This window comes from Humulus lupulus, chromosome 2 (assembly GCF_963169125.1).
Source record: "Humulus lupulus chromosome 2, drHumLupu1.1, whole genome shotgun sequence".
In the NCBI taxonomy this organism is placed as follows: Eukaryota; Viridiplantae; Streptophyta; class Magnoliopsida; order Rosales; family Cannabaceae; genus Humulus; species Humulus lupulus.
The window spans coordinates 6,626,986-6,642,118 of record NC_084794.1 but is presented as its reverse complement, the minus strand read 5'-3'; the positions used below and the strand labels follow the sequence as shown (position 1 = coordinate 6,642,118).

The window sequence follows — 15,133 nt, the reverse complement described above, 5'->3', positions numbered from 1 at the left end:
TAGAAAAATTTGTGGGACGTCCCCTGCAACTATATTGTATACCATCGTGTAATAAATAGAGTTGTAACTTATCCATGTACCACAAATATAAAAAATACCTATAAACATTAATTAAAATCAATCACTACAATAGTGGTGCTCAGACTTAATTATTTCTAGTATCCAAAAAAATCCAATTTAGATAATAATTTACACCCAATTTTGTTGAAATAATACACGTGTTCATTTTACTAGTTAAGATTAGAGATTACAATACTTGTCACAATATGAAATTGCATGTTATATTAGGGAAACAAAATCATATTAGCTAGTGTTGTCAATATTTTCCACCTTGAATACGAGGCATTGTCAAGTGGGCATCATAGGCCCTCAAGAGAAGTCAAGGCCCAGCAAATACTGAGCTACCATGGGGCCCGAAGGCCCAAACCCATCTTAGGCTCAGCGACTGGAAAATAACTGTATAGTAAGGAGCTCGGACTTGAGACATAGGCACGAACTAACTTCATGGACTCACCAAATCTCAGCCCACCAGGGTTTAGACCATTGTGGTAAACGGTCCATTCTAAGGGATGGATCCCACTATGTGGGATCCAGATGAAGTATCTGGGTTCATCCTCTCGATCCAACTCGTTACCAAGATCTTTCCTTCAATCCGTCATCGCTAGCCGATGTCCGTCTTAGTAAAAGAATTTGGACCTCGGTAAACAACCCTAAGCCTGGGTAAACGAACCCGAATTTCGATAAATGGACCCGGACCATACGTCTGGGTAGAGCAAGACCAGTTCTCCATGCAGCTGATGTGTCCCCGAGAAATCCGGCAATTGGTCTCCCTAACTAACGTGCAGAAAGGGATACGCACGGAACGTATGATGTTCCTAAAGAATGGTACTGCCACTACTCTGACATATCATGTCCCCAGGATCCCCCTGATAGCCCACACAGATCAGTCCGTGCCAATGTACAAATGACAGCTGTAAGGCTCTACTACACTTAAGTTGGCCCAATGGGCCCAAATTAACAACTTTTAATCATGTTATTGTAGTGTCCCATAATATTTACTTAGCTAGCTAGATAGTAGTAGTAGTTAGTATTAGTTTGTATTAGCTAGATAGTAGTAGTAGTAGTTAGTATTAGTATTAGTTTGTATTAGTTAGTATTAGTTTGTAATATGTTAGATTCCGTGAATTTTGGTTCAAGCCAGGACTTAGTTGGACACTTATAGCAACAGTTATGGATTTTATAAGTTTAACCTGTAGTTTAAGAATATTAATTATAACATAAAGTTTGATTAATATTGTTGGTTCTAGAAATATATTTATTATAACCTAAGGTTTAGATAGAGTTAATAAGAACATGACACTTGTTATATGCATGTTTATTAAGGATTTAAGTATTTTGATTAATAGTTTAATTAAAAAAAAGATCTAGAAGCTCTAAAACCTTCCAGAAACTATTAGGATCATACTATGACTCAGTCAAAGTTGTTTATTCAATTCAAAATATGTTGAAAAAGTGCAAAAATGTGTTTGATATATCAACGTATGCCGATATATCGCAGCTATAGGGGCCGATATATCGCCTACGGAAGATATGGAAAACACGGCGACTTTGCACGAACGATTGAGCGGGGCTCGGGATTATGGGGGGAGGCAATATATCGGCTCCAACTTTCATTTTTGAAAAGTTTGTGACTTTAATTTTAAAAACAACCTTAACCATTTGGACCTGCATTTGAACAATTTTGACCGAGTTTTTGGTGTCTGTTGAGCGAAAATTCTAATCTTTTTCATTTTTTAATCATTTATTTATTCAAATTAAAAGGGGTTAGTTTCACTCATTGAATTCTATAAATAGGACCTAGTACTCAGCCATTTTCTTCATTCTTCAAGCAATCTTCAGAGCCTCCAAGTTGCTAGTGTTACTATAGAGAGAAACACTTGAGTTTTGGGTTAAAAGCTTTATCATTCCAAGCTTTTCTAAACACTTGGGAAGTGAGATATAGTGAGATTTCGGCGTTGAGGTTTAGATCAATTCATCATTCAAGGTATTCCTAATCTTAAGTTCAGTTCTCTCTATGGTTCTTTAGTTTTCTTTATTTTCTTTCTTTTCAAATCCTAACTCTTGTTATGATTCTTTGTTAGGTGTTTAAGTTTCTTGAAAACTTAAGGTTCTTGTTGTTTCTTCTTTGATGGTTTGGCTTTCTTTTCATCTCTTTTATTTAGAAACTCACCATTTTTACTGTTGGTTTTTAGGAGTATTCTAATTCCGTTCTTGTCTCCATATCTCGGTTGGTGGTAAGGAAAATATGATAGATTTTATGTGCTTATATGTTTATGTTATGTTATGTTATGTTTTATGCTATGTTATATATTTAAATATGTCTTGTAGTCATTTGGGGCTTATAGTTTCTTAGATAGCAAACCCCCAATATTTTTATGTCGCTTGGGGCTTATAGTTGCTTAGATAGCAAACCCCAAGAATTCTATCATTTTCATGGGTTAGAGTTATGATTTACCCTACCTCGATTAGTAGACAGAGGACCTAGATGGGTTATCATATACTACCATGTGATCTAACCTACCCCGATTAGTAGACAGAGGACCTAGATGGTTTATCACATGCCATGTTAATGAGTTAATGGCCATTAATATTGTAGTCCTATATGATATACGTTTTTTATAGTCATATGTTTTATAGTATATGTATATGATATAGTCTTATGTTTATGATTAATGTTATATGTTGTTAGTAGATTTTCCTTGCTGGGCGTTAGGCTCATTCCTTTATTTTTAATGTGATGCATGAAAATAAATATGGAAGGCGGAAAGATTCATGGCTGCTTGGCTTGTGTGTTAAGGATGAATGAATTGAATGGACTGCATGTCGATCGAGGATGACGTTATCTTTAAGTCTTTTAAATCATGTTTTAATGTAATTCCGCAATTAGTATTTTAAACAATTAAAGTTTATGTTTTATGTTTTATAAACAATGGGATCTCATATCATATCACAGTTTATTTTATATATTTTTTATTTTATTTTGTATTGATACAATATTTTGGGTTTTAAATACAGTTATGTTATTTTTTTTATGTATGTTTCCCAAAATAGTAGCTATGTCTAGTAGTTTTAATGGTCCAAAGTCTTAGAAATAGTTGGGTCATTATAGTTACACTCTTATATTATAGCTTCGTTAGAGAGCACTTATGATTATATCCTTATTAAGCCCGAATTAGTTCGGCCTAAGCTACATGACCACCTATAAATAGGGTCACTTGTGTACTGTAGCAGGGATCCCGATTTTCTCTTGTATGCAGAAACTCTGCTGAACTTGTAGAAAACCTCCATGGTTAAACTCTCTAAAACTCAATACTGTTGACTTGTGGATGAAGGCTCATTAACGCCACAACCACGTAAAAACTGTGATCTTGTTCATTTCTTTACTTTTTTTTCTAGCTCTTATTTCTTAATATATTTGTAGTTTCCAAAAAACTTGGTAAATAACTAGTATGAGGTAAGGTATGAGAATAATTTTTTAGAACTACCCACTTTTAAGGGTAGTTAACTAAAACTAGACACTAAAGATATTTAGTTGAACTTTACCAATTATTATCATGAGACTTCTCAAATTACTCTTATTTGACCACATGGTTCTAAGTGTTGTTGTAGTGTGTATTATATATGTCATATTATAGTTAAATTGGAAATGTATTCTAATTGTAGTTTGTTATGTATATGTGTGACAACTATATTTATAGGATTGTATTCAATTTATGAAAAATTATTATTTAAAATGTAAAAATCAAGACTTAAAATGTAAACCATAAATCTTAAAATGTAATCAACAATCATTTAAAATATTAACCTCAAGACATAAATTTTAAACCACGACCCTTTAAAAGTTTAACTTTGAGGCTTAAAATCTAAATCACAACTTTTCAAAATGTAAACCACAAAGCTTAAAATATAAATCATTTCTCTTTAAAATTTAAACCACAAACCTTAAAATTTAAATAACGACTTTTACAAATTTAAACAATAAGACTTAAAGTTAAACTACTAGGCTTAAAATCTAAACCACGGCCATGAAAATATAAATCATATTCATTTTTAATTTAAACAAGACTCTTTAAAATTTAAACCACAAAGCTTAAAATTTAAACCATAATGCTTAAAATTTAAATAATATCTCTTTAAAATTTAAACCACAACTCTTTAAAATTTAAATCACGAGACTTGAATTTAAACTACGACTCTTTAAAATTTAAACCACAAGACTTAAAAGGTAAATTAATAAGCTTAAAATCTAAACCACGATCATATAAAATATAAATCATGATCATTTAAAATCTAAACTACAGCTATTTAAAATTTAAACCACAACTCTTGAAAATTTAAACTGCAAGACTTAAAATTTAAACCACAAGGCTTAAAATTTTAAACCACAAGACTTAAAATTTAAACCACAACTTTTTAAAATTTAAACCACAATGCTTAAAAGTTAAATTACTAAGCTTAAAATCTAAATCACGATCGTATAAAATATAAATAATTATCATTTAAAATCTAAATCACGATTATTTAAAATTTCAATTACTAGTCTTTAAAATTTAAATCATAAGGCTTAAAATTTAAATTCTTTAAAATTTAAATTACAATACTTAAAATATAAATCACGACTCTTTAAAATTTAAACCATACTTTAAAATCTAAATCATGATCCTTTAAAATCTAAATCACGACTTCTTAAAATTTAAACTACTAGTGTTTAAAATTTAAACTACGAGGCTTAAAATTTAAATCACAACTTTTTAAAATTTAAACCACAAGACTTTTTCAACCACAAGACTTAAAAGTTATACTACTAGACTTAACAAAATAAAACGTATAAATTTTTAACTATTAATTTAACTATGCATTTATTATGTTTATTTGTTATTAAATATTATTCAAAACTATTAACTACCAATAAAAAAAAATTGAATACGATGGATGTGTTGGATTCTTGGCAACTCAATTGATACTAAAAGTGTTATCTAAAAGTGGACACGACTCTAATTTCTTATTTCAAAAAAGAAAGAAAAAAATCTAATTAATAACCCAATGAATGAAGGGGGCCTAATTAGTTTCAACGACATGGCGTTTGCTTATGAAAAAAAAGAATGTCGTTTCTTCCATACTACATGTCGTCGACGTGCTCTGCAATAAGCGACATATCGTTTTAGTCGTCAATCTGTTTCCTTCTCTGGAAAACTCTCCATCTCTCTCTGTACTTTTTCACTTTTGGAACGATTACTCACCTCTGACCTTCACCACTCCCGCCATTCGACTAAAACTAGGGATTCTTGCTAACGAAGCTACAGACAATACACCATGTAAGTACACATAAAGATATATGCAATCAGCTTTGTTTGTTTCCCAGGAAAATAAAAGATGGGTCTTGAAATTTTTCTTTTTCCCGGAAAATCTCAAACACCACTATAGAACGATTACTTTTCTATTATTTTCTTGAGCATTATATAACTAGGGCATATTTTTATTGACTCAAATTATGTCTTTAAGGAGGAAATCGGTGAATCGTCCTCCGACACCGGATGTAGTGGAAAATCAGGAAAAAGAACCCACGCTTCAAGAACTTCTTAACATAAAGGTGGGTTTTTCTTTCTTTTTTTCTAAATTATTATTATGATCAATTAATTAATTCCATTTTTTTTCTAAAGCTGTGGTGTTTCTTTACAACAGTTGATCGAGAGTGGTGAGAAGGAAAGGCTAATGGAGCTTCTTAGAGACAGGCTTATAGAATGTGGGTGGAAAGATGAAATGAAATCTCTTTGCAGGTCCTTTCAAGTTCTCAACTTTTCTTTTCTATTTTTAATCATTTGATCTGTGAGTTTTCAAAATTATTGAGGAATCAAAGTTATGTTTTTAAGTTAATCTTTTGGGTTTTAGGATCATTGCTTGAGGATTTTTCAATTAGTAAACAAGATTGTTAAAGCTAGGGAGTGGAGACTAGTAACTAGCTGAATCTGGGTGTAGATTTTTTTTTTCCTGTGTTTATTTATAAATTCCATTTGAGTTTGAAAATCTAGGTATATACTATATACATATACCTCTATGTATTTTTCTTTAGAAATATTGATTGGTTTGATGAAAAAGAGCTTCCTCAAAATAGAACACAAACTAGAATGTATTATGTAGTTGACTAACCTTTAATGGAATCTATTAAGTCTTTTAGTTTCTGCAAATTTATGTTTCTGATATATTGATCCAAATCATTCTAACAGAAGCTTGAGACAGAAATTGAGTAATTAAGATAGTTTGAGCAATGGATTATTTCAATACTATTTTACCAAATCCACCTTGAGGGTTGTTGGCTGAGACTACTTTGTGTTCAAATGCTTGTATGTGTGATGATAAAACTGCCAATTTTTGATGATTTGTAACGATCCATGTGTTTAATTCCACTACTTACAGTAATGACTAACATATTAAAAACAGCTTGTCTCTTTAACCTTTCGGTAAATGTACAATCACAGAAGTAGAAATCAATTGGTTTTCTCATCATCTTATCATTACGACCATAGTACAATCTTAATTACCTTTCCTTTTGACCGTAGGCAATTTATAAAGAAAAAAGGGAGGAATAATGTTACTTTGGACGACCTTGTACATGTCATTACCCCAAAGGGGAGAGGTGAGAAAAATTTCTAATCTTATTTTTGTTGGCCATGGTTTGTGTGAGCAAGCTCTTATGATTATTATTTTTAGAGCATTGTTAGGTGATAACTGTGATGTTGCGCACCACACACTAGTACAAGTAGACTCCGCAATAATTGTTCGAGTGCGGTGTGCCCTTTAGCATTATTCTTACTTTTATTATTATCACTTCTAGCGACTTGTTTGCTCATCATTTTTTTTATAAAAATGCTCTCATACATTGTTTATAACAAGTTAACTTAGTAGTCTTTTGGCCAAGCATGTCAACTTCTAATAGTCAAATTAGTTTCGATACTATATTTTCTCTATATGCAAGAACAATATGTAAATTTATTAGCATGATTGGCATATGTTTTGTTATGCAGCCTCCATTCCTGATTCTGTAAAGGCTGAGCTTTTGCAAAAGATTCGTACTTTTTTGGTGTCAGCAGCTGTTTGATGAAGCTTTTCATTGGATTGGCTTAGTTCGGTTCACTAGCACATGAGCTTGAGATCAAAATGTTTCATAAGATCATCACAAGATTAACTTTGTGTTATGAAGGAACTGAGAAATTCTGTGCTGTAATATATCTTTATTGACAAAAACGATTTTGTAATGAATTTATACATTGTTTGTCCGCACTTGAATTGTTGCTTGCTAGAGCCTAGAGCTAGAGTTATCTAATGGATTAACATCAAATGAAATCATTTCATTTTAAGTTATATCAGTTAACACTTGTGTTTATGGTTTATTGGGAAACCACATGTATCTAATCTATCAATTTTTAATTGTAAATTTAGTGATAAAATTATCTCTTAAGATTTTTTTTTTAATTATAAATTTAGTGTTAAAGATTCATCTCTTAAGAAACTTAAATGATATTTGAAGTCAGAGCACATTTTCCAAAACTACTATATGGTGGATTTGATCGGATGGGTATTTATTTTTTATTTTAAAAAAAATCATAGTAGTTAAAAAGTATTTTAAAAGTATTATTTTTAAAATACATGTGGGCCTCACATAAATTATTAAATTTATACCTTCTTAAAATTTGAATCAAATATAGAAAAATATTTAGATTCTCATTCTCACATTTACTTAACCTTATACTAAACATCTCCAAAATACATCTAATCCAATGTCCATATATTTTAATTTTTTATAATACATGATTTTATCAATATATTATGCAGTGAAAAAAGAGTTGAAATTAGTGGAAGAAATTAGTAATTGCTCAAAAAGGAAACATTAAGGTTGGTGATAACCATTGAGAAATTGCTTTAATTTGGCATAAATATTTATGTTAAAAGAAATTATATCAATCATTTTGATTTGTTTCAGAATATTAATGGTAATAATAAGATACTTGATGAGAATGAGAATGAGATGTTGTATCACAAACATTGTACAAATCTAATTGCTCTTATCATTTAAAAAAAAAGTGTGATATACATGAACTACTCCGTGTATAAAACGTGGTTATACTCAAATTAAATGTCTAAAAATAAAAGAAGTTAATTTCCAAATGTGTGAACTCATCAATATTTGCATATCTCTAATTTGTTAATGTTTATTGATGAATTTTATCCAAATTACAATTTTAAATTTGGGAATATAGAATAATATTATAATATAAAATTGTGTCTTTTTTGTTTTTTTTTTTAAATGCAATCCGAAAATATTGAGATTGTATTCAGTTCACATTTAAAAATAATAATAAAAAAAAGACACAATTTTATATTCTATTCTATATTCCCAAATTTATAATTGCACTATGGATAAGCTTCATATGTAAATACTATGTTTAAATAAATCATATCAATATATGTGATTTGTTTCCTTATTCGTAAAATAAAATTCAATTCTCTTACAGCTATGTATAAATTTATATATATACTGTTCATATCAATATGATGACTAGATTAAGCATTGTAATATCTCTCATTTAGTTCTTGCTTTGTTAAATTAATATCGTTCTCTCTTTTTCGCTTTCATCACGGTGAATCAAGTCTTGAGGTAATTCTTATATTCTCTTTTCTCATAAAAATACATTGCATATAACTTTGATAATATTGTATTCTATATTTTATATTCTACATCAGTGATCATCACCATCTTTTTCCTCGATTTCCATTCTTTTCTACCATGCTCATATAATTTTTTTTTATATATATATATTATATCATAATGTTTAAAGGGTATTTTTTGTTATTTTGCATAATGGGAAATTAAAGATGGGGCGTGGAAAGTTACCGTTGAAATTGATACCGAAGGAAAGAGCAAGGAGAATAACATTTACAAAGAGAAGAAGTGGTCTAATCAAGAAAGCTTATGAGTTAAGCACACTTTGTGATGTTAAAGTTTGCTTAATTGTGAATGACTACACCAACCAACCCTCGGAGCCCGTAGCCACATGGCCTAAGAATCCTCGTGAAGTTAGGGCTCTCATCAATGATTACATAACTGCCATGACTCTAAAACCAGCCTCCAAAAGGCTTCTAACCATGGCAGATTTCTTAAACGACCGTATCAAGAAAGTCAACGCAGAGACTGAGAAAGTGGGCCACACTCAAATCTTGACCACTACTACTACTGCAGCCACTACTAAGTGTAAGAGTATTGCCCTTGGTAATGGTAGTTATCAGGAAAAGCTCATCTTAGGAGAAAGTTACATTGCTGAGCTCTCTGGGAACCAACTTTCTGAGTTTGCTTCTGATTTGGATAACAAAATTGAACAAGTGAATGAGAGAATGAAGCAGTTGATTCATATCTACCATTATAATCATTTTGGTATGCAAGAGCCATTGAATGGTGGTAGTACTAGTTCTTATAATGTGCAGCCTGGCTTTGTTCAATATTATTCTCCTCATGATCCTTATCAGGCTATGGCAGCAGCTACTCAAATGTACCACCAGCACCAGCACCAGCACCAGCACCAGCACCAGCTTCAGTTTCCTTATTACAATGATTATAAAACTCAAGTACCACTGCAGCAGCTGCCTTGGAATCATGATCTGCCGAGCTCTTCTTCCTCAAAGGCTCTAGTTCCCTACAATCCCAGCTCCCAAACGGTGTCGTTTGATAATCATTATAACAATGGCTCCTTCACAAGGCTGTTGACCTCTAATGATTATGCAGCTGATGAGTACTATAGCTATAGTAATAATAATACTATGTTCAACAACAATAGTCCTCTTGCGTTGGAATCTGGAGGAGCACTGCACCAAAATGACCAGAATGGAATGATGTTGTCTCACACTCCCATGGCGCTGCAGAACCCACCTTATGTGAACCAGCCACTGCTGCCATTGATGCCCAGCTCGGCTGCCTCTGAATGGCATTACAATCTGGCTGACCCCATGATGGGGTTTCTCCATTCATGGTGAACAAATGCTTGCATGGTATAGTACTAGGAAATTTAATTGTCTTTTTTTTTTTTTTTGTCAGGTATGTTTAATTAGCTTTTACTTTGTTTTTTGCTTTTGGTTTGTCATATGCTAGTACTAAACTTTTGTTTAATTAGTTTTTATTTTCTTGGTTCATGGCATGGCCACTGTATTTATGTTAATATTTTTTATGGATTTGAAATTTCAACTTGCATCGATCATAGATTCATAGTTAAAGCATGTTATTGGGCTTAATTATATCTCCTTAAATGGTGAAGTTTAGGCCAAAATGTTCATCAAACCACATAAGTACATCATTTATAGCAGTAACGGCATCAAGCAAGAGAGTCAGATTTGCCAAACAAATAATAACATTCACAAAACAAAACCATCTTATTCAGATTACAAGCCATTAATAATGCAATCTACATCAATTTTTGTCAGACGAAGTATGGATAATCCCTTATTCAGTTCAAGATAAAATAACATCAGAGAAGTTTTTTTAGTTAATGGCATGATTGATTATCATTATAATATGATGACATGAGATAAGTTCAATAGCAATCCTCTTAGGAAGTGTTTGTTACGAGGTTTGAGTTTTGGGGAGTAGAGTTAGATGGAGTTTAGATTAGGGGAATGTGAAACTCAAGGGTTTAAAATGTTTAAGATTCACAAATCCCCAAGTCATTAAAAATAAATTTACCGAACATGGGTTAGATTTGACATTCCCATTTCCACCAAACCAAACCCCCATACCAAACACCCCCTTAGTGCTATCAACATATGCAAACCAGCCACTGCTGCTCAGTGCTCTGTTCAAACATGTGATAAGTTCAGTTGCTGTATTATCCGGCCATGGAGCCAATAATGAGTGATCATATATGAATACAACCACTTCAAGTTCAAGAGCACCAATGGTCTATAGGTTTAGCACTTTAGCTTGTTTATGCAGAGTGATCTGGGATGATAATTATATATTTAATCAACTTTTTTTCTATCTTAAACTTGTAGCAGCAAAGTGCAAAAGATATTCAACATGCATATATAGCAGTTAAAAGCTAGAAGTGTTTTGCATGTGAGCAAGAATCTGTTGTAGTTTTATAAGTGTCTTAATTATTGTTTTTTTTTTCCGGGAGTTATTAATGTATTTATTGGTATTGAAAGCATTTTGACTTTACTTCGAGTTATTTGCGGTAAAAGTATCAAAACTATTAACTTAAATATTAAATCAATATTTTTTGCGGTAATAATACTAAATCTTTTTTTATAATTGCACTTATTACTAAATCAACGTATTATTTTTTTAACGATATTAATATAAATTTTTTGTTAATAATTGCACTTAATTATCAAATCATTAGTAATAATATCAAATTTTGGTATTTATTTACAAAGTTTAGATTTGGTATTAGTGCCATAAAAAATGGTTTATATCTTGAGTTTTGTCCAATTAACTGGACTAGCCATGAGTTTGAGAACTTCCACTTCAGGGGAAGAGTGTACATATGTGGCCTGCTCGTCCGCTACGATCGAGGTTATTAGTGAGAACTAGGTTGGACTTAATTTTGCCACCTAGGTCAGCTTTTGTATACGTTTTGAGTTGTAACCGTTTTAAATTTTGTTCGGATCCCATGTATTGAGATTAACCACTTATAAATGACTCAGTAATTAGCCTAAATTGATCATTTGAATTTGCCTTTTAAGTTATTGGATTAATCATGTTTATCATAATCGCCAATTTCTTTTAAAAAAACAAATATATATATTTATAAATATATGAAAAAATACATTTTTTTTAAATGTTCACATTAATAAACAACTTTGCGTTGCGGTCCTAGTCACTACCGTCCCAGCCACTCGAACCATCACCAACTCTCGAGTTTGTAGTTCTTGCTTTCGTTTTATAAATAGGCAAGTGACATTGAACAAAACCAATACAGACAATATATACAAAAAGAGCACATATACCAAATTTATAAATTTAAATAGTAAAAATGTAAAAATTAAATGGAAAACGTAAAAAAGAAAAAAAAATCTCTCTGTTGAAAAAGAATTTTCTCTTTTTTAATAGTGGTTAATAAAAATATCACATTAGTGGATAGGTAATTCCTACAAATACACATGTAAATTACTTGACTGCGAAATTTGAGGTTAATTTTCTTTGTGCAAATCGAAAAATCTAAGAGTCTGATTGGTTCGTGATTGAAAAATAATAATTTTAAAAACTGTTATTCTGAAATGAAAATCTGAATACTGTGACTGAAAACATATTTCTGAATATATGATTGGTTCATAGTCTGTGAATTGTTTTTTAGTTTAAAAAATTGAATGTAATTGGTAGAAAATCTGAAAATATAACAATATCAGAATATGTGATTAGTTTAGGTAAATCTGAAAACTAATTTAATAATTGTAAAGAAATATTGCATGATATTAAATTTTAATCAAACTAAATTTATTTATATCATTTACATACAATAATATTTTATATATATATATATGTTATTCTTTTCAAATTTTTACTTTTAATTATCAATAATATCCTTATATATTTTAATATTTACATTATCTACACATTGAACTCTAAATATATATTTTTTTTGTATCTTTTTAATTTATAATCAAATATATTATTTTATAATTAATACATAATTATAAAATTACTTGAATTTAAGTACAAAAAAATGCTTAAATTTTAAAAAATTTAAGATTTATAATAAACACATATACACGTCCAAATAACATTTCTAATGAAATAGGTAACTGAAATATATTATTAAATATTTAAGTCAAATTTAATGCATTTTTTTTTAAAAAAAAGTCAAATTTTAAGTTTTTTGGATTTTAGGATTGGATAAAATGAAAACGTGATATTATCATTTTCAGTTTTTGGCCTAATTTTTGGATTCAAATTTGAAAATAATTTTTAAAATCACTGAACCAATCATGTATTTTTGTTGTGCCCACTAATTTTTTTGTTTCCAAATTCATAAAATAGGATCCTGATTGTATACGAATCAGGCCCTAATTTTTTTTTTTGTCACTAGTCTGAAAGGCTTGATTTAATTTGGTGTATAAACTGGATCTTTGATTTTTTTTTGGTTTGAAAATCTGAATATGGAAACTTTTTAGGTTGTGTTAAAGAAAATATCCCACGTAAAAAGTGTGTGAATATATTTAAAAATTTATAAGAGCACAGTTTACTCTATTCATTACTAATTGATTTTGAGATAGAATCCTATAATTTTTATCATACATATTATTCTATTTCTAGATCACTTTTCACATTCTAACAAGCTGTAACCTGGGCAAATGGGACTACCTAAACAAGCTTTGGCTTCTAATTGGGAGGGACTGGGAGCAGTCAATAGCTTTATCTTTTATTCGAACTCTAGTTTCTATTATATGTGAAATAAGTTGCATGTTATACTTGGTCAAGACTGCTATATACTTTGCCTAGTTAATTAAAAATTGTGTGTTTGGTGTTTTTTTTACTCGACAAGAATTATGAGTTTTCATTTTAAAATAAATTAGTGATTAATAGAATTATTTGTGTTCTTATTAATAGTTCAATATTAGATACTATATTCTAATATCCCCATCAAGATGATGGTGGCCATTTTTTGTTCACCAATGTTGAATTATCTTATCACAACCCTTCAAGATGGTGGCAATTTTTTGCTCACAAATCTTGAATTACCTGATCACGCGTGACTTGACTCACTTTTTAGATCAATGTGGATCGAATGGCCGCAAAGGAATTGGCTCATGATAACATGACAAAAATTACGAGGCTCCATCTAAAAACAAATTTGTAATTAGTGGAGTTACTCATGTTCTTATTAATGGTTAATTATTCTTATACTTATTCTATGTGGGACATCATACTCCAATATATTCCAACTACTTCATATTTCAAATCAAAACTTGATTATGATGGGTTGAAATTTTCTTTCGATATAAAAGTTTTATTATCTAATTTTCAAGAACATATTTTTCTTATGTAAGTCGTAATCTTAATGTTGGGAGGATATCACTCGTTCTATATGCACTCATTTGCCTTCTTAATCTAATAAAGTACATTATAAACAAACAAACAAATAAAGTTGATCACGACCCAATTTCTATAACATTTTTGTTGTATACGTGCAAACTAAGTTAGTGGGATAGTAATATATAACATAAAAAATATGTTGTTATCAAGCTGACAAAAAATCTTAGGTTTTAATTAGTAATTTAATGTGGAGAGAAAAAGGAAAAAGTAATAATATTTGAACATTTCAAACAAAATTTATTTTAATTTGAATAATAATTGCGAACACTTCTATAGTTTCCAATATAAAGATATCTTTTAATTTTTTATTTATTTATGGATTAAAGTGTTTGAGACCTCAAAAGATAAACTCTTGTTTTTACCGTAATGGAAAATCAAAATGCAATCCCTAAAATCAAGCCTAGAGTCATGTCATATCTCTTACATAAACGACACTTGGAAAAATCAATTAATAGCATTTATGTTATTACTAGTATTATTTTCAAATTTTAGTATTAGGTTTCCCATAATAAAATCAATTAGATGTTAATTTCTTAAAATGGAAAATCATTATTATAATTTGGCAAGTTGAGTTAATGTCTCATTATATCAAAAGAAATTATATCAATTTATTTGATTTGCTTCCTAAATAGTAAAAACAATATTCAACTCTCTTACATACTAATCCGACTTATATTTCTCTCTCTCTCTCTCTATATATATATATATATATATATATATATTGTTCATGCATATCAATATGGTGACTAGATTAAGCTTTCTAATATCCCTCAATTAGTTCTTTCTTTGTTAAATATTGTTCTCTTTTTGGCTTTCATCAAGTGTTGAGGTAATTCCTATATGCTCTTTTCTCTTACAAATATACATGTATATATATATATAACTTGACTATAATAATATTCTAAACTCTGTTCTATACTTTCTATTCTACATCAGTGATCATATCATAATGTTTAAAGGGTATTTTTTTGTTTTTTGCATAATGGGAAAACAAAG

At 30.0% G+C, this 15,133-nt stretch overlaps 2 protein-coding genes across 2 annotated transcripts; both read left to right on the top strand.

The window, feature by feature from the left end:
* The first annotated feature begins 5,221 nt into the window (after nucleotides 1-5,221).
* Nucleotides 5,222-7,419, top strand: LOC133817077 (transcription and mRNA export factor ENY2). Its single transcript, XM_062249462.1, has 5 exons — nucleotides 5,222-5,375; nucleotides 5,563-5,650; nucleotides 5,743-5,837; nucleotides 6,618-6,694; nucleotides 7,083-7,419. Coding segments are annotated over exons 1-5 (336 nt in total). The 5' UTR covers nucleotides 5,222-5,373; the 3' UTR covers nucleotides 7,157-7,419.
* Nucleotides 7,420-8,931: 1,512 nt separating this feature from the next.
* LOC133815801 (floral homeotic protein PMADS 1-like) lies at nucleotides 8,932-10,431 on the top strand. Its single transcript, XM_062248598.1, has one exon. It carries the CDS (start codon nucleotides 8,932-8,934, stop codon nucleotides 10,081-10,083), a length of 1,152 nt encoding a protein of 383 aa, XP_062104582.1. The 3' UTR covers nucleotides 10,084-10,431.
* The last annotated feature ends 4,702 nt before the right edge of the window (nucleotides 10,432-15,133 follow it).

Excerpts from the sequence above, each read along its gene's own strand:
- LOC133817077 (XM_062249462.1), top strand. Across the intron at positions 5,838-6,617 it reads GAAATGAAATCTCTTTGCAG|GCAATTTATAAAGAAAAAAG; the intron begins GTCCTTTCAAGT and ends TTTTGACCGTAG. Across the intron at positions 6,695-7,082 it reads CATTACCCCAAAGGGGAGAG|CCTCCATTCCTGATTCTGTA; the intron begins GTGAGAAAAATT and ends TTTGTTATGCAG.
- LOC133815801 (XM_062248598.1), top strand. The coding sequence starts at position 8,932 with ATGGGGCGTGGAAAGTTACCGTTGAAATTGATACCGAAGGAAAGAGCA.